This window comes from Hyperolius riggenbachi, chromosome 4 (genome assembly GCF_040937935.1).
Source record: "Hyperolius riggenbachi isolate aHypRig1 chromosome 4, aHypRig1.pri, whole genome shotgun sequence".
Classification (NCBI taxonomy): domain Eukaryota; kingdom Metazoa; phylum Chordata; class Amphibia; order Anura; family Hyperoliidae; genus Hyperolius; species Hyperolius riggenbachi.
In genome coordinates, this window is record NC_090649.1 from 102,339,707 (window position 1) to 102,361,714 (window position 22,008).

Sequence of the window (22,008 nt, forward strand, 5' to 3'; positions counted from 1 at the left end):
GAGCAGGCTGATACATGAATGAATATATGATTGGGTGTAAGTAGGTATTGAATGTATGAGTAGGACTGGTGGATGAGAGAGATAGTCGGGGTATGAGTGACCCAACTGGACGGGAGAATGTGAGTTAGGGGGATAGGCGAGGGAGTGGTTATCAGGAGTGTTATATTTTCTTTTCTTTTTTTTTTTTTTTTTGATGTTATATTTTTGTTTGGCTTTTGTGTTTATCATTTTATTAAATAAAGAGTAGTTGACATGCGAACTATGATGCAAACTAAAGAGCCAGACACATGGAGTGTCTCAATGAAGCCCGTAATCAGGTCTGGCAAGGGCAAGGCTGAGTTCGTAAATAAAAAAAAAAAGATTATTATGAGCACAGGACCAATAGAGAGCTACTACTGTAGTTGAGGGAGGGCCCTTCGGGGCCTCTATGGCCCAAGGGCCCCGATGCGGTCGCTACCTCTGCACCCCCTGTTGATATGCCCCTGTCTGTGGCAACAGAGAAGTGGTAACTGCAAGACTGCAAGTGTCCTTGTGAACCTCCTCAATCGTCATCACAAAATAACTTTCTACCTTATATGAAATAATTTTAATGATGACAATGTAGTAATCCTAGAAATATAGATTTACATAAACTGTGTTGGTCACGCCAACCAGTCATGTGCTGCCTTTCCTTTTAATCCACCACAGAGACATGCCAAAAAAGTAATGGAGGAACTAATAATAAATAATAATAATAATAATAATAACTAATGGTTGTGAAATGTATTAAAGGCAAGCTGTATTCAGTGCAAGAACATTTTGCCTGGTCTACAAAAACCAAGAACCATAATCTTCTTAAAGTACAACTGAAGCGAGAGGGATGTGGAGGCTACCATATTTATTTCCTTTTATGCAATGCCAGTTTCCTGGCAGTCCTGCTGATTCTGTCCTCTAATACTTTTAGCCATAGACCCTGAACAAGCATGCAGCAAATCAGGTGTTTCTGACATTATTGTCAGATCTGACAAGATTATCTGCATGCTTGTTTCTGGTGTTATTCAGACACTACTGCAGCCAAATAGATCAACAGTATAGCCAGGCAACTTGTGTTGTTCAAAAGGAAATGAATATGGCAGCCTCCACATACCTCTCACGTCAGTCGTCCTTTTAGAGAAAATTAGTTAACTACTAATTAAGTCAAGGAACCGCTAAAACCGTTCTATAGTCAGAACATCTGTACAAGATACCTACCATTACTTTAACACCATTGCTTCTCACAGATATTTTGAGGAGGATTTAAGAGTCTCAGAGTCACAGTTTCGTATTTAGCAATTCTGGTATTCCCAACCATTCAGGGAATGTGTAAGACCAGCTATACTAATCTAGCCAAGAGGGCAAGGTTTAGTAGTGTTGTTAGTAGGTCAACTGGGTGTTCTGAGTTAACTATATACAAAATGTTTTGACTGTGATGAACCTTGAAGGGCTTGGAGTCAACATGTATTTATTTTGTCTTTCACTTTCAGACGTACCCTGTGGGCTCCCATTCTTCTTTCCTCTCTGTCCACCAGACAAGCTGACATCGTTTCCAATGCTCAGGTACTTCACAGAATATCTTAGCACATTGAGATCACAAAGACTGTCCTCATCTAAAAATAGCATGTGACTATGGGAGAATTGTGTATAGATATGTCACACTAAATAAAACATTCATCACTTGTACTTGAAAAATATTTACATATACAATATATGCTACGGCAAGAACCTGTCAAGTTTCGCTTCTCATACTGGCTGCCAGAAGCAGGGCCGAGGCAGAGGCGACAGAGGCTCCAGCCTCAGGGTGCAGTGTAGGAGGAGGTGCACAACTCACTCAGCTATCATTCCACTATTGTGTTTGAAGCAGAGAGAAATAAGAAAAGGGGATACATGACAGTGACTGCAAGCCTGATAACTAGAGATTAAGGCGTTGGGGGAGTTGGTGGCCCTGGGGCGCCTTTTAGTCTAATAGCAATCAGCGTGTGATGACTGGGGTGGGAGGGATGGAGAGGTGCACTTTGGTGTCTCAGCGTTTGGTGCTGGAGGATCTTTTCCCAGCTCTTGCCAGAAGCGCAGCCACAAATTATGGGGCTTCCCAGTAAAACTTTGATGGGTTCCCCCCCAATGTCCACACCCTTTCCCTTGCCTCCCTTTAGAGACCCTCAAAGCCTGGAGGCCCATCTTACAAGTGCCATAAAACAAGAGTGGCTGCTCCCCGTAGTTATGCCCTTGTTGGCCGCAGCAGCCCAGCCACTTTGCATTTTGGCCATCCAGAACCCAAAGTGGCCAGATTTTGGGTTCTGGCCGTAACACACATGATAAGCTTACAGTGAATTACAGGAATAAATTAACCAACACACTGTTAACATGGATGTTGCGCAAAACCCCCACCTGCAATAATCTATAAGGGCCCTTTTACACTTAATCAGTTTGTATGCATTAGTGTGCGTTAGTGTGCGTTAGTACGCATTGATACGCGCTTTTTCCATAGCAGTGCATTGGGAAGAAGATTTCAGTTAAAACGCGTTAAGCGTTAAGTGTAAAAGGTGCCATAGGAAAACATGAGCATTACTTTGAAAATCAGTTTTCTTTCAGTTATAACTGAGTGCAACTGATTAAGTGTCAAAGGGGCCTAAGGGTTTTTAACTTCATACATTCTTTTTAAAATAAGAGTGTGTATATATTTTTCCTCCAGTCCTGGGCTGAGGATCGGTCTACACTATGACAGAGTAGGCAGTGCAAGTAGCATTCTCCATGCACTGTACATTTCTGGGGGTCTGCTGGAGGTGCTCACACTGTCCACAGAGTGGAACCGTGCTATATATTGAGCTATAGCAGTGTTGCTATCTGCTGATTATCATAGATGTTGAGAATGAAGATTGTGGTGTGCAAAGGACATTCCGGATTTCTGTATCTAATGCAAAAAGAAAAGCACAGGTCCATTCTACTTGCCCATTTGTTGCTGCTTCTTGCACCCTTGCTTCAAAAGAACAAGGGTGAACCAACCCTGACTGTAGTCCAGCTTTAAAATAAAAAGCAGAGTTCAGGTAAATCAGGAATGTTTGTGAGATAATTACATTTCCCCATTTCTGATGTGTAGAAGGTCACAAACACATTTCCAGTTCTCCTATGAATCTCTTTTAACATATTCCATGCAGGTATCTCTTGTAATAATCACAAATAGGTTTCAATGATTATTATTTTTTAAGTATGAACCAGTGTACAAGTTTTGCTTTTTCGGTTGTTATTATGGGGTTTTAAGAAGGCAATTACACCAAGCTTTGCTTTTTTAGTAAGAGTGCTTTTTGGTCCCTTTTATCCCCCTATACATTACGCGTAGTTTGGGTCACCCTGAGCTGCTTGGTTACTCTGTTGTGCTGGTCCAAGCCCTATTTCATACAGCTGTATCAATCCTTGCCATGTACAGATGAGGACCAAAAGTCCGAAACAGGCTGTCACATGTGGGTTTGATATGGCTGTGTAAAACTTAAAGCTATAGGCTTGCTATATACCAGCGGTTCTGGAAGCTTGCTTGGCTTAACAAGGGCGAAAAAGGATAATTTGCATATTTAGTAGTAGTGCATTGTGGGTAACCACAAATGTTCATTTATAACTGAATTACCGGTATTGCAAATTTCCTTCTGTTTTAAGAAGGCAATTACACCAAGCTTTATTATGGGGTGTATGCAATAAATTGCATGAAAGGACAACTGAACTGAACTGAGTGGGATATGGAGGCCGCTATATTTATTTCCTTTTAAACAATACCATTTGCCTGGCAGCCCTGCTGGGCTTTTTTGGCTGCAGTAGTGCCTGAAGTGAACAAGCATGCAGCTAATCTTGTTAGATCTGACAATAATGTCAAAAACACCTGATCTGCTGCATGCTTGTTCAGGGTCTATGGCTAAAAGTATTAGAAGCAGAGGATCTGCTGGACAGACAGGCAACGAGTATAGTTTAAAAGGAAATAAATATGGCAGCCTCCATTTCCCTAACAGTTATTGTGTTGTCTAGCACCTAGGTTCTCAACGTGCGGTACGCGTACCCCTGGGGGTACTTCTGATGGTTCCAGGGGGTACTCAGGCTTGATATAATTAACCAAGAATACAAATTTAGAGTTTTAGAAAATGATAAATCTTACTTAAACAACACCAAATTAGTATTTTAGTTAATTAAAAGCAATAGTAATTGCTTGGAAATGGTTTAGAACCAATTATCATGTACTACGATTAAATATATATTTGTCAAGGGGTACTTGTGATAATGATTAATATGCTAGGGGGTACTTGGTGAGTACAGGGTTTTAGAAGGGGTACATACCAATAAAATGTTGAGAAACACTGGTCTAGCACACACTAAGGGATCAAACCTATTGGGCTCGATTCACTAAAGTGTGATAACTCAGTTATCACATGTAAAGGCTTTGCACGCACAAACGAGCGCACAAAGCATTATGCGTGCAAACAGTTTCCACCATTCGCGTTTTAAGTTTTATTGTGCGAACGGTGTTACGCTTCAGGAGCTAAGTGCGGAATGCCATTGAAAACTATGGCACTTCACACAATCAAAAGATAGAGTTTGGCAAGTAAATCAGCAATGGTGCTTACATTAACATGTGCGTTAATGTAATACGCAAAGTTTAACGCGCGTTGCGTAATGTACTGTATACAGTAATAATACATTATCTACATACCGTTTGCGTGATCTGCAGTGACTTTACATGATAATGATACTTAGCAGGTGATAACGATACTTTGCTTGCGAAGCATAACGCCATTCGTGCAAATTTATACCTTTACGCGCGCAAACCTTTACTCGCATGATATCACTTGCAAAGCGGCTTATCACAGTCGTGCTAAGTGTTAGCATGTTTTACTGAATCAAGCCCATTATCTCTATGGGGGATGCGTCAGCTGGAGAAAGAGTGATGACGTCCTCTGTACAATTTTTGCATTGTAAACAGAGGCGCCAACAGAATAAATATAGGCTAAAATAGTTAAAAATGCTTGGAAGGCAGTGGTGGACCTCCTAAAAGCAGGCACACAACTCTATATTTCAATAGGCATAAATGTATGGATATACTTCACAAAGGAGTTTCACAGGTATAGTCCTGCTTCTTCAGGCAACAAAAAAGGACTGGAGCATATAACAGTAGTAGGTCAGGGATGCACCAGGCGGCTCTTAAAGCTGAAGAGGATCCTGAAATAAAAAGAGGTAAAGTTTAAGGCTTCAGACTCTCTTTAAACAGTACTTTAAATCCAGCCACCTACATAATACATTTTTTTTGTCTGTACAACACTAATATTAACCAACTGGATGCGCCTTTTCACATCTCTAGAAATGTAAAGGGAGAAATGATTATGACATTAGGTCCTCAATTCTTCCATTTTCTTGGTCTTCCTGCTCAAGAGAAGCTATTGCAGTAATGGGGGAACGTATCAGGTTGGTACTATTAGAACAAAATTAATAGCGTTCAGTCATTGCACTCATGAATGAACCTTATTGATTATTCACAATGAGAAACTGTAGTATGTGGCCAGAGAAATTTCAATAACCTTGAGTACAGTTTGACATATTCCACATAAATTAGTAAAGCCTTTTTGAAAGGTCTGTGCTATGCAAACAAAACAGTAGGTATTACAGCAGAGTATCCTTTATAGATCACATACCAATCCAGTATACAGCTCTCAAGGCCTCCCACTTGTTCTAGTTATTAGTATCATAGGTACTACCTCATCTGTAGTCTTAATCAGGGTGGAATTTCTGCAAGCGCCACAGAGGTCATGGCCTCGGGTAGCTGCTGCCCAAAGGGGTGTCGCCCTAGAAGGGTTGAAACATGAGGAAGAGGAGGCTGAAAATAGACAGTACACTGCAAATGAGGGAGTTGTGCATGAAATAGAGGTATTGCTGTACATGGATGGAGGGAAGCACCTAGAATGGCGCTGCTAGTTACATGAGGCTTAGTTGTTATATACTGAAAGCAGGATACACATGCATTGGAAAAAAAATGTCATCCTAGGGTAGAGACAAAAAAGCAGAAATCCAGCCTTGCTCCCAATGTTTGTTCACATCATACGTGCTGCCGTGCACATTTCAGCAGCGCGATAGTGGTCCTTAAACATGGGATCTGTTACCGGTATGTCTGTTTGTCCATTGTGGTCTGTTCCAGGAAATTAGATGTTTTTCCCTCTTTAGTGAACCTAGCCTCATAGTCATGTTGGCATGAATGCACCATACATACATAGTGGCATGATTACTGTACATGGATGCTATGAATCTCCCATTCTATCACATCCAAACCACAACCAGCCTTGACTGTTGACATAAGATAGGTTGGGTCCATGTTTACATTTTGCTGACAGGGCACCAAAATGTAAGCCAAACATTTGTGTGCCTCAGCACAAACTGAGATTCATTAGACAAGTAGCAGAATGCCCAGATAGCTCATGATGACCAAGAACCACTAGGAGAGTATAAGGGGCTAAAATACACCGAAAAGCCCTCCTACTGAAAAGCAACACTGAATACAATTTTGCCTTTAAAGAGAACTATAGTTCTCCAGTCTTCAACTGTCAAGCTTTTGTGAATCTGGCCTTAGCTTTTTGTCCTTGGCTGGCAGCAGTGGCAAATGATGTGTTTTAATGTGTCGTGCATTCTGAGATGTCTTCCTGTTCACCACAGTTGGAAAGACTGTTGTGTCTCTGTGGCCTTTCTCTCAATTCATGCCAGTGTGGCCATTCTCCTATGACATCTCTCATTAAAGGGAATGTCCAAGCAAAATAAAAAAATTAGTTTCACTTACCCAGGGTTTCTACCAGCCCCAGGCAGCCATCCTGTGCCCTCGTAGTCACTCACTGCTGCTCCAGTCCCCCGCCGCCAGCTTGCCGACCTCGGAGGTCAGCGGGACGCATTGCGTACATTTTTTACGCATTCCCGCTAGTGCAGGAACATTAACACATACATTTTTACGCATTACTGGTTCAATGCGTAAAAATTTACGCATTGAACCAGTAATGCGTAAAAATGTATGTGTTAATGTTCCTGCACTAGTAGGAATGCGTAAAAACATACGCAATGCGGCCCCCGACCTCTGAGGTCGGCAAGCTGCCAGCAGGGGACTGGAGCAGCAGTGAGTGACATCGAGGGCACAGGATGGCTGCATGGGGCTGGTAGAAGCCCCAGGTAAGTGAAACTCATTTTTTTATTTTGCTTGAACATTCCCTTTAAGGCAAACATCTGCTCGATGGAAGGTTTATAATTTTTCATACCATTCTCAGTAATCTCTAAAGACCATTTTGTGTGAAAATCCCAGGAGATCAGCAGATACAGAAATGCTTAAACCAGCCTGTGTGGCTCCAATAATCACACCACTGTCAAAATAATATTCCCTATTCTGCTGTGTGATGTGAACATTACGTGAAGTTGCTGTCCTGTATCTGCATGGCTTTACCTCTTAACTGTCTGAAAACTGAGTGAATAAGCAGATGTAAAGTGTTCCTAGTAAAGTGCTCAGAGAGTACAGTAGGATGCGAAAGTTTGGGCAACCTTGTTAATCGTCACGATTTTCCTGTATAAATTGATGGTTGTTATGATAAAAAATGTCAGTTAAATATATCATATAGGAGACACACACAGTGATATTTGAGAAGTGAAATGAAGTTTATAGGATTCACAGGACTTGTGCAATAATTGTTTAAACAAAATTAGGCAGGTATATAAATTTGGGCACCACTAAAAAGAAATGAAATCAATATTTAGTAGATCCTCCTTTTGCAGAAATTACAGGCTCTAAACGCTTCCTGTAGGTTCCAATGAGAGTCTGGATTCTAGTTGAAGGTCTTTTGGCCCATTCCTCTTTATAAAACATCTCTGGTTCATTCAGGTTTGATGGTTTCCGAGCATGGACAGCTTTCTTTAACTCACACCACAGATTTTCAATTATATACAGGTCTGGGGACTGAGATAGCCATTCCAGAACGTTGCACTTGTTCCTCTGCATGAATGCAAAGTGGATTTTGAGCAGTGTTTAGGGTCGTTGTCTTGTTGAAAGAGCCAGCACCGGCGCAGCTTCAACTTTGTCACTGATTCCTGGACATTGGTCTCCAGAATCTGCTGATACTGAGTGGAATCCATGCAGCACTCAACTTTGACAAGATTCCCAGTCCCTGCACTGGCCACACAGCCCCACAGCATGATGGAACCACCACCATATTTTAATGTAGGTAGCAGGTGTTTTTCTTGGAATGCTGTGTCCTTTTTTTCTCCATACATAACGCCCCTTGTTATGCACAAATAACTCAATTTTAGTTTTATCAGTCCACAGCACCTTATTCCAAAATGAAGCTAGCTTGTCAAAATGTGCTTTAGCATACCTCAAGCAGCTCTGTTTGTCCTGTGGGCGGAGAAAAGGCTTCCTCTGCATCACTCTTGCATATAGCATCTCCTTGTGTAAAGAGCGCAGAATGGTTGAACGATGCACAGTGACTCCATCTGCAGCAAGATGATGTGGTAGGTCTTTGGTGCTGGTCTGTGGGTTGACTCTGACTGTTCTCACCATTCGTCGCTTCTGTCTATCCGAGATTTTTTTATGGTCTTCCACTTCGAGCCTTAACTTGAACTGAGCATGTGGTCTTCCATTTCCTCAATATGTTCCTAACTGTGGAAACAGACAGCTGAAATCTCTGAGGCAGCTTTCTGTATCCTTCCCCTAACCCATAATGGTGGACAATCTTTGTCTTCAGGTCATTTGAGAGATGTTTTGAGACCCCCCATGTTGCTACTCTTCAGAGAAAATTAAAAGAGGAGGGAAACTTAGTATAGATCCCCTTAAATACTCTTTCTCATAATTGGATTCACCTGTGTATATAGGTCAGGGGTCACGGAGCTTACCAATCCAATTTGAGTTCCAAAGTAGTTCCAAAGGTTTTGGAATCAATAAAATGACAACAGTGCCCAAATTTATGCACCTGCCTAATTTTATTTAACCACTTGAGGACCGCAGTGTTAAACCCCCCTAAAGACCAGGCCTTTTCATTGTTAATTGGCCACTGCAGCTTTAAGGCAAAGCTGCCGGGCCGCACAACACAGCACACACGTAATCCCCCCCCTCCTTTTCTCCCCACCAACAGAGCTCACTGTTGGTGGGGTCTGATTTTTTTTTACTATACATCGTTTTTGTTTTTCCTGTCCCCAGTACAGCGCTTCTGCTGATCGCAGCGCTGTACTGACTGTAAAGATGGCACCGTCTCACAGTCTCGTGAGCGGCAATCGCCACTCGGAGACTGAAGGCAGGGCAGATCTCTGCCCCCGAGCAGGAAAATTCTAAATGCAGCCCCAGGACTTGACGCCAGTTGGCATTAGGCGGTCCTGGGGCTGCCGCCACGACCACGCCCCTGGGCGTGAAGCGGTCTTCAGGTAATTAAACAATTATTGCACACTTTCTGTAAATCCAATAAACTTAATTTCACTTCTTAAATATCACTGTGTGTGTCTCCTATATGATATATTTAAAGAGACTGAAGTCTAAAAAAAAAACCATCTTTTTATTTAACAAAGGTGTTTAATATGTTTGCCCTAACTAAACCGCCGCATTCCTGCCGCTGTAATCTATCTAAATCCCCCCTAGCTTGCCCTCCCTCTCCCCTGCAAAATCCACGACTTTCTTGGTCGTGGATTTTGCTGCCCTCTACTCTTCTGTGTGAGGCAGAGTTATGAGCTGCAGCCCTGCCTCGCACGCATCTGTCAGCGGCAGATCTCCGCCTCTCCCCCGCCCCTCTCAGTGAACGAAGACTGAGAGGGGGGGGGGGAGAGGCGGCAATCCGGGCTGACAGACGCGCTGAGAGGCAGAGCTGTGGCTCATAGCTCTGCCTCTCACAGAAGTGCTGCCCGGATTGTTAGGGGGATTTAGATAGCGTACAGTGGCGGGGATGCGGCGGTTTAGTTAGGGGAATCATATTAAACATATTTGTTAAATAAAAAGATGTTTTTTTTGAGACTTCAGAGTCTCTTTAACTGACATTTTTTATCGTAACAACCAACAATTTATACAGGAAAATCATGACGATTAACAAGGTTACCCAAACTTTCGCATCCCACTGTATATATTATTGGAAACACACTTTTGAGAGTGCTCAGTTGAGAGTGCTTCAACACGCATGATGTTCTACAGCAGGGATGCTGAACTTTAAGTCCTCAAGGTCTGAGGTCCTCACACATTTTTGACACAGCTCAAATTAATTGATGGGACTGAATGAGGAATTGTGTGGTTCATAATGTAGAACACATTTGTCATTCCATCCTAAACACTGGCATAAATATGGCCCTCAAAGACTAAAGTTCGACACCTGTCCTGTGTACTGCAGGAAACAGGAAGTTTGGGTTCCCCTAGTGACAGAAACTTGGGTACCACTATCGGTGCCTTCATAAATATCTGCTATACTGTGAAATATGGGTGTCACCGTACGCAATGCAAAAGACGACAAAATACAGCTACAAATAAGGGTGCTGTTTTTACCATTATTTTGCTAATGAAAAACACCACTGTAAAATTGGTATTTTTGCAGCCCATTTTCACTGGGATCGGCGTTGAGGGTATCTCTCTTCACATACTTCAGATCGCGCTGGTGCTTTTATGTCTTAGGCTTCGGATGTTTGTTTACGGTGTGCCTCTGAGGAAGCGGCTTATGGCCGTGAAACACGTGTCAGGCATTTTTATGTGAAATGAAGGTCTGGTGTTATATCTACGCTTATCACCTGCTTTCTGAAGGAAAACATTGAAGAATAAAAGAGAATTTTGGTTCATAAAAAAGCCCCGTTTGTATACATTGAACTGTGGAATAATTTGTAGGGGTGGAACCACGCTACTGTTTTATCTTGTCAGTGAGAAGCCAATTTCTGCCAGTCACCCCCTTGCTCGGCGTCTGACAGCTGGCATGGCGGAACTGTTAGCTCGCCAGCTGTTACCATACAAGCTGGTGGACCCTGAGGCCTTCCGTAAATTTGTGGCCATTGGGACACCGCATCCGCAGTGGAAGATACCAGGCCGCAATTATTTTTCTAAAAAGGTGATACCCAAACTGTACCATGAAGTTGAGAGGCAAGTGGTGTCATCTCTGGCACACCGTGTTGGGTCAAGGGTCCACCTGACCACAGATGCCTGGTCTGCCAAGCACGGTCAGGGCAGGTACATAACTTACACAGCCCAATGGGTCAACCTGGTGACCGATGGCAAGCAAGGAGTACGTGGCTGTGCATCGGACCAACTTGTGACACCTCCACGGCATGCAGGCAGGCCTCCTGCCACCTCCTCTCCTCCTGTTACATCCTCTTCACTGTCTTCCTCCTCCTTGGCTGAGTGGCACTTCAACTCTACTGGTGCTTAGATCTCCTCTCCAGCTACACAGCCCCATCTCCCCATGGCCTATGCTGCATGCCAGGTACGTCGGTGTCACGCCATATTAGACATGTCTTTCCTGAAAGCGGAGAGTCACACTGGACCAGCTCTCCTTGCTGCTCTTAACAAACAGGTGGATCAGTGGCTGACTCCGCACCAGCTGGAGATCGGCAGCGTGGTATGTGACAACGGCAGCAATCTCATTTCTGCGTTGAATTTGGGAAAGCTAACACATGTACCCTGCATGACACATGTACTGAATCTAATCATTCAAAGATTTGTGTCAAAGTACCCAGGCTTAGAGGACGTCCTGAAGCAGGCCAGGAAGTTGCGTGGGCATTTCAGGTGGTCTTACACGACCATGGCACACTTTGCGGACATTCAGCGAAGAAACAACTTGCCGGTGAGACGCTTGATATGTGATAGCCCAACTCGCTGGAATTCGACCCTGGTCATGTTCTCTCGCCTGCTAGAACAGGAGAAAGCCGTCACCCAGTACCTGTACAATTACAGTAGAAGGACAGAATCTGGGAAGATGTGGATGTTCTGGCCCCCGAACTGGACACTGATGTGAAATGCATGCAGGCTCAAGCGGCCGTTTGAGGAGGTGACCAACCTGTTGAGTCGCAGTGAAGGCACCATCAGCGACTTGATCCCATACGCTTACTTCCTGGAGCATGCTGTGCGTAGAGAGGTGCATCAAGCTGTGGAGGAGCGTGAAGAGGAACAGTTACGGCAGGAACAGATGTGGGAGCAATTTACATCAGAATCAGATGTTTCCTCAACACCTGTGGCAGCACAGAGAGGGGAGGAGGAGGAAGAGTCGTGTGGGGAAGAGGAGTCAGACTCGGATGATGCGGAAGGTGTTTCTTTGGAGCAGAAGAGGAGGAGGCGGCGGCAGAAGAACAACCACAGCAGGCATCGCAGGGGGCTCAACGTTCCCATGGTATTGTTCGTGGCTGGGGGGAGGAGAAAGACTTACCTGACATCACTGAGGAAGAGCAAGAGGAGATGGGTAGTACGTGTGCATCCAACTTTGTGCAGATGGCGTCTTTCATGCGGTCCAGCCTGTTGAGAGACCCCCGTATAAAAAAATTCAAGGGGAATGAGCTGTACTGGGTGGCCACACTACTAGACCCTCGGTATAGGCACAAAGTGGTGGACATGTTACCAACTCACCAGAAGGCAGAAAAGATGCAGCACATGCAGAACAAGCTGGCAACTATGCTTTACAATGCGTTTAAGGGTGATGTCACAGCACAATGCAATAAAGGTACCACTGCCAGTAATCCTTCTCCCATGTCCACGCAGGCAAGGACAGAATGCTCCAGCGATCTCTTGTTGATGTCTGACATGAGGACATTCTTTAGTCCAACGCCTCGCCTTAGCGCTTCTGGATCCACCCTCCACCAACGCCTGGACCGGCAGGTAGCCAACTACCTGGCCTTAAGTGTGGATGTAGACACTGTGAGCAGCGATGAACCCTTGGACTACTGGGTGTGCAGGCTTGACCTATGGCCAGAGCTGTCCCAATTTGCCATCTGACTTCTGTCTTGCCCTGCCTCAAGTGTCCTGTCAGAAAGGACCTTCAGCACAGCTGGAGGCATTGTCACTGAGAAGAGAAGTCGCCTAAGTCACAAAAGTGTTCAGTACCTCACCTTTATCAAAATTAATGAGGCATGGATCCCGGAGGGCTACTGCCCGCCCGAAGACTAAGTCAGTCCCCACACACAGCATCTCTGCCTGCACGCTGTGTGACTGGCCCAAGACTAAGCCGCTCCCCACACAGCATCTCTGCCTGCAGGTCGCTTGCCTTCTCCGCCACCACCAACAGGGTCCAGGACTCCAGGCAGATTCCTGAATTGCCGCTATACTAATTTTTCTGGTGCGTGTACATGCTTGCCTAATTTTTCTGGCTGAACTGCAGCTGCAACAACAAAACAAAAGGCATGTACATGTGCCCATTCCCCTTAGTGATTATTACCTTGCCGTGGTGAAGGGGCTTGCGTATCACAATGAAGCAATGACCGCCGGCTATATGAGTGTCTCGGGGGGTTGCACACCAAAGATAATAAGGTTGATTCTTCATTGTGGACAGACCAAATTTGATCAGCTGGACAGTCACTGTTGTTCTGTCATTGAGCTACCACAGTCCGGCGACCATATGGGCTGGAAAATCATCACGGCCTGCACTCTGGCCATGGTGCGCAACAGTCCAGCACAGCTGTCACTACGCAAACAGCTGTTTGCGGTGCATTACACAGTGAGTTTGGTGTGTCAGTGTGAAGCAGTACTCTAATTACACTACCTGATTGATGTACACATGCAAGATGTTTTAAAGCACTTTAGGCCTGCAATTTAGCATTCAATGTGATTTCTGCCCTTAAAACGCTGCTTTGCGTCCAATCCGGATTTTTTACGGGGACTTTTGGCATCTATATCACTCATCCATGCCACTCCACCAGGTGTTAGACCCCTTGAAACATCTTTTCCATTACATTTGTGGCCAGCATACATTTTTCTAGTTTTCAAAGTTGGCCTCCCCATTGAAGTGTATTGCGGTCGTGGGAGGTTTGTGAACCCGGGTCGTGAACCGAAAATCAAAGGTTCGGGCCATCTCTAGTGCCAATATGACACAAAAAAGTGTTTTCTCTGAAATACAATATGCCAAAAAAATCTGTGCTGAATTGATGACACTGAATGCTAATGATCCACTGCATGGTAATTTTTTTTTTTGGCATCGTTAACAAGAACTGATTGATTTGGACATCAAAGATACAGAACGTTAAAAAGCTACATCGTATTCCTCTTCCAACTTTTTTTTATAACCACGAGGGAAGGTCATACCTTGTGTAAAGTTGTTTTCTGTGTCCCCACAGAGAAGATTTCACCTCACTTCCTGACTGTGGGAGCTCCATGGTTTTAATAGGGACCCTGGAAGACTGGGGTGACAGAAAGTGCGAAACAACAATTAAAGTGAATCTGAAGTGAAAATAAGATTATTAGATAATGCATTGTATGTGTAGTGCAGATAATACATAGAACATTAGTAATATAGAAAAAGAGTTTATTTTTATTTTCCGTTTCATAGCTTTATTTTCTAAGATTTTTTTAAGATTGCATCAGACTGTCACAACTGAAGTTTAAAATCCACACTACAACTTTTAAGCTGACAATATGCATATAAATGATGACCCTTTCAATTCTCTTGCAGTAAAACCGTATTATCTCCCTGACAAATGCCAGCATTTGGGCTTGTATCTACTTTCAGGAAACTAAACTAGACACTAAAAGCCTGTTCAAAAAGTTATATTTGTATAGATAACAACTCAAGGGATTGTTTGTTTTTAACTCATGCTGACCTGGAAAGAAGAAAGGGACTTCAGAGAATTTCTTAGTAGGGCTAGTACTATATGTGCATGTGTTTATTTCATCATGTCACATGTCACTTAAGGTACACTTAGGAAAAAAAAACATCGGTACTTTTCCCTACTCTGGTTTTAATATTCTTTCTGCCTTTGTTGTAGATATTTATCCCACTTTATCTAAGATAGGGACACAAACACCAATACAAACCCTAAACACTTTTTTTCTCATGTAATCCAAAATAATGTCCAGATGTAAAAGAAAGACAAGTCTTCGTGATGGTGATATATCAAGACAGCTGCATAGAAAACTACAGGAAACATATACACAGAGCAACCAATTAAAATCTCTTATATACTTTGTCTGAGGGTAGCTCTGAGTCAGAGCTAAGAGGTCCTCTGAAGACTGACACACTGCTCTGCCTCACACCTGACTTCATGTTGGTAGTACACAATGGGCCTTATTCAATTCACTTTTCTCCTGAGTTTTCTCCAAGAATATGTTTTCACACTTTATTAATAAGAATACTGTATTTTTCAGAATATAAAATGCTCTGGACTATAAAACACACCTAGGTTTAAAGAGCAAAAACCTGGGGTAAAAATATACTAAATATACTAAAATATACTAAATCTGTTGGGTCTATGGCCCAAGAGCATCTTCTACATGTTCTTCCCTAATTATTGTGCGCTCCCTTGTACCTCATGTGTCCTCCTGTTTCCCCATGTGTCCCCGTCTGTCCCCCATGTGTCCCCTTCTCTCCTCATGTATCCCCTTCTGTCCCCCATCCCCCGTGTCCTCCTCTGCTCCCCTTGAATAAATGAAACCAGCGGCAGCACGTCTCACCTAATCCATACGAGCCCGCGGCAGTCAGAGACTTCTCCTTTCCCTCACTATTCATCTAGTGCCGCCTCCGGCTGATTGCATCATCAGCAGAAGCCGGCACTTGGTGGAGCAGTGAGGGAGAGAAGTCTCTCATTGCTGCGGGCTCCAATGGCTTAGGTGAGAGAGGTGCAGCCGATGCTTTCATCTACTCAAGGGGAGCAGAGGAGGACAATACATGGGGACAATACATGGGGTCCCCAACATAACATTGGGTCGGGGGTTCATATCAGCAGGTGTTCATAATAAGTAGAGGACTCCCTGTATTTGTGATATAAGATGCAATTACTTTTTCTCCCCATTTTTTGGGGGGAAAAAGTGCATCTTATATTCTGAAAAATACCGTACATTTTAAACTCCTAGTAAGCAAGAAAATACTCAAAATAAGTTTGATTCTACCTCTTTAAAGAGAACCCGAGGTGGGTTTGTCAAATCATATTAGGACACAGAGGCATGTTCTATATACAATGACCTGTCTCTGTGTCCTTCCATTGTGCCTCCAGCCCCCCCCCCCACCCCCCAGGCTCTCCTGTCCCCCATTAAAAAAGCGCCAGGCTAGCAACACGCAGATTGTCACTAGCCTGCTATTTACCTTAGCCTGTCATTCACCCGCCGCTCCCCTGCCTCCTGTAGAGTACTGCTCCCCCGCCTGTGTCCCTTCCCTCCCCACCGCCGTAAGCTTCCTCCAATCAACTTACAGAGGCAAGGAGGGAAGGGACACAGGTGGGGGAGCCATGTAATACAGGAGGCAGTGGAGCGGCGGTGACTGGCAGGCTGAGGTAAATTGCAGGCTAGCGACAATCTGTGTGTCGCTAGGCTGGCGCTTTTTTTTAATGGGGACAGCAGAGCCGGGGGTGCTGGAGGCACAATGTAAGGGCACAGAGGCAGGTGATTGTATACAGAACATGCCTCTGTGTCCTAATATGATTGGGTACTCTTTAACTACTTCGTAGTACTTTTTTAATTGTGGCAGTTGTGCATGGCATGACTCCTGGCCAAGCTGTGCGCTAACGGAGCCACCAGCGGGAGAACGGAGGGAGCCTAGAGAACACAGAGGGGACCTCACTCACCACGGGGGGCTGGTGGAAGCCCCCGGTAAGTTTAGTATGGCATTTTTGCATTCTGTTCGGGATCCCTTTAAGTGCAAGTTTTGAGCTAGTGTTGGGCATTTGGCAAGGGAAAGTGTTAGGTTGGTTAAGGTTGTAAGTATGCCAGAGCTAAAACACACCCTAGTTATTTGTATGCTTGGCACTGTACAAACGTGTTTATCTCATCAATTTATTTTCACCTCGGTATTCCTTTTTAATCTGAAGTTGAGATTGGATTGGTTGCAATTTGGCCTGTGACATCTACTCAATTTGGGTTCTCGTCTTTTCTTTTCACTTCTCTAGAAATAGACATCACAGTAAACTGACCTGCATGGTGGCCAACTAGCTGGCACATTAGTTGTATAGCAGGTGTATGTTGTCATTTTCCACCAAGGCCATCTCCTGCATATTCTCTCCATATTTGAGAATCTTCATTCTCACTGTCCAAGACAAGGCCTCGTGCATTCTGTACAACTGGTAGGAACATTATCTTGCGTTCCTCTGGCGGACCCATTTGTGTTTTCTTGCAAAGTGCAATTTTTATCACTGTATAAATGAATTGAGTACAAATAAAATAGGAAAGACAACATTTCCGTTAGCATTACAGAAATGGCTTTCTCTCGCGTCTAGACGTCTACCCATTGTTCACTTGCTGTAAACCATATATAAAATGGTGCTGAGTGAATTATAGGCACAGACACATATATCCTGCAGTGCTGTAAACCTGACAGTGAAGGGAAAGGTCAATGGAAAAGTAGGCCGACAATGACTGCTGCTCAGGCGGAGAGAAAGGATGCACTATCGATATAAATCTAATGGCATGTTACAGTACATGCAGTATACAGTATATCAGTGTGTCACCACATAGACAGTATATCACTGCATGGATACATGGACATTTTATGGATGATTTTCAATATTTGCAGTGGATTTCGATATTTCAAATAGTGTAATTAAATATTTTAGAAGTTAATTAGTGGGGAACATCGGTGAATGCTTTTTTATTTAGAAAATGCTTAAGGGTTGGTTCAGAAGGACGGTATACGCAGAGTTTTTGACAGACGACTAAGCGTTGTTAGAAAGTGATCAACCGCCGTTCCATTCAAATGAGCTGAAGCGTTTCTTAACCACTTGAGGACCACAGTGTTAAACCCCCCCTAAAGACCAGGCCTTTTTTTTGTAAAATTGGCCACTGCAGCTTTAAGGCCAAGCTGCAGGTCTGCACAACTCAGCACAAGGTTGCACCCCAGGTGTTTTTTTTTTTAAATAAATATTTCTGTGTTTTTGTTTTTTTATCAAAACACTGTATTTTTTTAATTTCCCCTGCAGTGGCCACTCCCCCCCCCCCGCCAGCCTTTTACTGTGATCGGCTGTCATAGGCTTCAGCCTATGACGGCCTATCACTTCTGGGCCAATGGAGGGGACAGCCGTGTGACACCAGATCGCAGCGCTGTACAAGCTTTATAGACGGAGATTGCCACTCGGAGACTGAAGGTGGGGCAGAGCTCCGCCCCCCAAGCAGGAGATGCGCACGCAGCCTGCGTACGATCTCCTGCATTAGCTGGCCCCAGGACTTTACGCCGATCAGTGTTAGGCGGTCCCATCGGCGTGACGCGGTTAGCAGGAGGTTAAACGACAGTGTTGCGGTAGATCCTGTCATTATGTCCTTATCGAAACTGCGTTAAAGCAGTTTCGTAGCCCCCCTAGGGGGCTCAAAACATGACGCCACAAGGAAATGTGGGGAACAGATCTAAACAAGCCATCACCAGCCACCTCGCAGAAACCCATCTGAGCCAGTCTCTGGCTTCCTTAGTGAGAATCTCTCTGGCTGCCATAGTGGGAACTCTCTCTGGCTTCCTTAGTGGGAATCTCTCTGGCTGCCATAGTGGGGAATCTCTGTGGTTGCCATAGTGGGGACCTCTCTGCCTGCCTTAGTGAGAATTTCTGTGGTGCCATAGTGGGGGGCTCTCTGCCTGCCTTAGTGGGAATCTCTCTGGCTGCCATAGTGGGGAATCTCTGTGGTTGCCTTAGTGGGGAGCTCTCTGCCTGCCTTAGTGAGAATTTCTGTGGCTGCCATAGTGGGGGGCTCTCTGCCTGTCTTAGTGGGAATCTCTCTGGCTGCCATAGTGGGGAATCTCTGTGGTTGCCTTAGTGGGGAGCTCTCTGCCTGCCTTCGTGAGAATTTCTCTGGCTGCCGTAGTGGGAATCTCTCTGTCTGCCATAGTAGGAATCTCTCTGGCTGCTATAATTGGGGGGCTCTCTGGCTGCCTTAATGGGGGACCGTTTTGACTGCCTAAATAGAGGCTCTCTGGCCACCTAAATGGAGGGGGGGGGGGCTCTCTGGCTACCTAAAATGGGGCAATTTGTCTATCTAAATGGGGGCTCTCTGGCTACCTACAGCATTGGGGGGAAAAACTGGCTAAATAACACTGGTGCCTTTGAATAGCTACATTGGGGGCTACCGAATACTGAGGTGCACCTCTGACTACTGCATGGCAACAGTGTGCCTGAGTTTATGGGGGGGGGGGGGGGGGATTGATACACCCTCGCCCTGGGAGCTCTATGGCCTAGAAACTGCCCTGGGAGGTGATATGGCTGCTGTGCAAAATTCCTTAGACTTAAAGCAAAAATTTGAGACTCCAGGAAAGTTATTTTCCCCTAGACATACATACTACTACTATACATATATTAATTAATTGATTGCAGTACCTCTTGCATTTATTTTTAGTGCACATTTGCTTTAAACACTTCATAAAGTTCATTTGGTATACTTTTTATATATACTTTAAAATAACTATAATGGCAAACCTCGTAAGTTTAAAAACAATCTCTGTTTATTCCTAGCTACTTTTCATGTCTTTTTTTAAAGGATAAAAAAGGAACACAGCATAGTTATTTGCACACAAATAACTATGCTGTGTTCTTTTTTTCTTTCTCTGCCTGAAAAAGTTAATATAAGGTATGTAAGTGGCTAAATCAGTCCTGACTCACAGGAAGTGACTACAGTGTGACCCTCACTGATAAGAAATTCCAACTACAAAACACTTTCCTAGCAGAAAATGGCTTCTGAAAGCAGGAAAGAGATAAAAAAAAGGTCAATAGTTCATAGATTTTAGCTCTGGAGTACTTCAATAAATGTGTCATTGAGCAAAAAGAATAAATAAGTTAAAACTTAAAAAGTAGATTTAAACATAAAATAAAACTGTGCAATATCTTAAAAAGTCGTTTTTAGGCGACGGAAGATAGATGCAATTGTTTACTTCATTCGTTTATTTTCCCCTCAGGTGTCCTTTAAAGAGAAACTCCAACCTAGAATTGAACTTTATCCCAATCAGTAGCTGATACCCCCTTTTACATGAGAAATATAATGATTTTCACAAACAGACCATCAGGGGGCGCTGTATGACTGATTTTGTGCTGAAACCCCTCCAACAAGAAGCTCTGAGTACTGCGGTACTCTGGGCAAACTGCCACAATGTAACAATGTTCACAGACAGGAATTAGCTGTTTACAGGTGTCTCTAACAGCCAAAACAGCTAGGAGCAGCTACATAACCTGCCCACAGTAAAAATGTCACCATGTAATAAATGTCAGAATCTAAATTGGGGAGAAGAAAGATTTTACAATGAGCAAACACTGACTAAATCATTTATACATAATTATGGTAAAAAATGAAGCACTTTTTTACTACATTATTTTCACTGGAGTTCCTCTTTAAGCAGTGCCTAATGTCTGCAAAGGGGTCATCTATAGTTTATATTTGCCCTAACCCGATAAATAAGAGTGTTTTTATTTGTGTAATGATTATAATACAGTTCTTAGTAAAGAATTTGACATAAAGTTAACAAACAACACATGGTTATGGTAATATAATTTTATGCAATATTAGAATGATTAGTGAGTCAGTGGAGTGACTCACCTCAGACGCTCAACTTCTCTGCTGTCTCCCACCTGCCATCTGACCCTCTGACGCATCACCTTTTAACACTATAGACAAAAAGGGTAAAAAAAAAAAGACTTAACAGCTTGACTACCTTGCACAGCAACCTTGTTGGAATTTACAGTTATGTCTTCTTTCAAAATCCCTTCAAAAGGTAGAGAGCCAAACTGTTTTATTTGTGGCTTTACTGCTGGCAAAATTTGCCTTCATTAGAAGTAACAGTCTTCTTTGGCCTTTATAAGTTTCTTCAGTACTCTTAGCTTTAAAGTCTGTACAATTAACCTTGTAAGTTTGCTACTTTTAACTTTGGCTTTTGAAAATGTTCTTGTTGCTTTGCTGTGTGCTAAGTGGAGAATTCACCCATAAAAATTACATGAAGAAAATTCAATTTTGGTACGTTGACAAGCCTTCAGAACTGTCCTTTTCATAGCATTTTGCTGCATGGAAGTTAATTCTGCCTGCCCACCCTACAGAGCATATTATATAGTCGGTTTACTGTTTCCTCATGAAGTCTTACTTTGGTTAAGTGATAAATGGCAGTCTTCCAATTGATGTATTCTCTAGTCTTCTTACTTTTAAGGACTTGAATAGGCACCAGGAAATAAAAAGGAGGGTAAACTGTCTTAGCTGGGAACACCAGCCGTTTGGGACAAATGCATCAGATCTAGGTAACAGGAAAACCATTGGATATTGCTAAGTGCAGCATAGCAGGTTTTGGCCCATATGCAATTTCACTTTTTCTCCTGAGTAAGTTTTCTCCTAGGTGATATTTTCACACTTTGTCATAAAATAAAAATGTAAAGAGAAACTTTAGCGAAAAGGGGGGAAAAAATAAATCACTACATTGCAAAGTTATATGTTAACAAATAGAAGAGAGAACAATAAATTATTGATATTCGCTATGTATTTTGTTCATGTTGTTTGATCCACAATCAGCTTGCACATCATCATCTTTACTACTGGCAGACATGACAAAAAAAACAGAACCAACTGCCATCATCTATAGCCACTCCCTATATAGCTACCTATTTCCAACAATGCAACAAGGCTCACAGACAGGAAACTGTCAGGATCTAGGTGCTGACATCACACTGTGGGAGGGGTTTAACCACAATATCAGCCATACAGAACCCCCCCCCCCCCTGATGATCTTTTTGAGAAAAGGTTAAAGATTTTTCACAGGCAAAGGGGTATCAGCTACTGATTGGGATGACGTTCAGCCTTTGGTTACTGTTCCTATTCCTATTCCTATTTTTCTATGAGGCTGGATAGTGTAATGGTTAAGGGCTCTGCCTCTGACACAGGGGACCAGGGTTTGAATCTCGGCT

At 43.5% G+C, this 22,008-nt stretch overlaps 1 protein-coding gene across 19 annotated transcripts in view; it reads left to right on the plus strand.

Annotated features, from left to right (window-relative positions):
• MYT1L (myelin transcription factor 1 like) overlaps window positions 1–22,008 on the plus strand; it is a 703,503-nt gene that overhangs the window by 365,300 nt on the left and 316,195 nt on the right. For all 19 annotated transcript variants that reach the window (XM_068280353.1, XM_068280352.1, XM_068280366.1 and 16 more), the window contains one exon: window positions 1,503–1,575. Coding sequence is in view for 1 of the 19 variants with exons in the window: in XM_068280362.1 (XP_068136463.1) it covers window positions 1,568–1,575 (8 nt within the window). In the remaining 18 variants the exon portion in view is untranslated. The remainder of the gene's footprint in view (window positions 1–1,502; window positions 1,576–22,008) is intronic.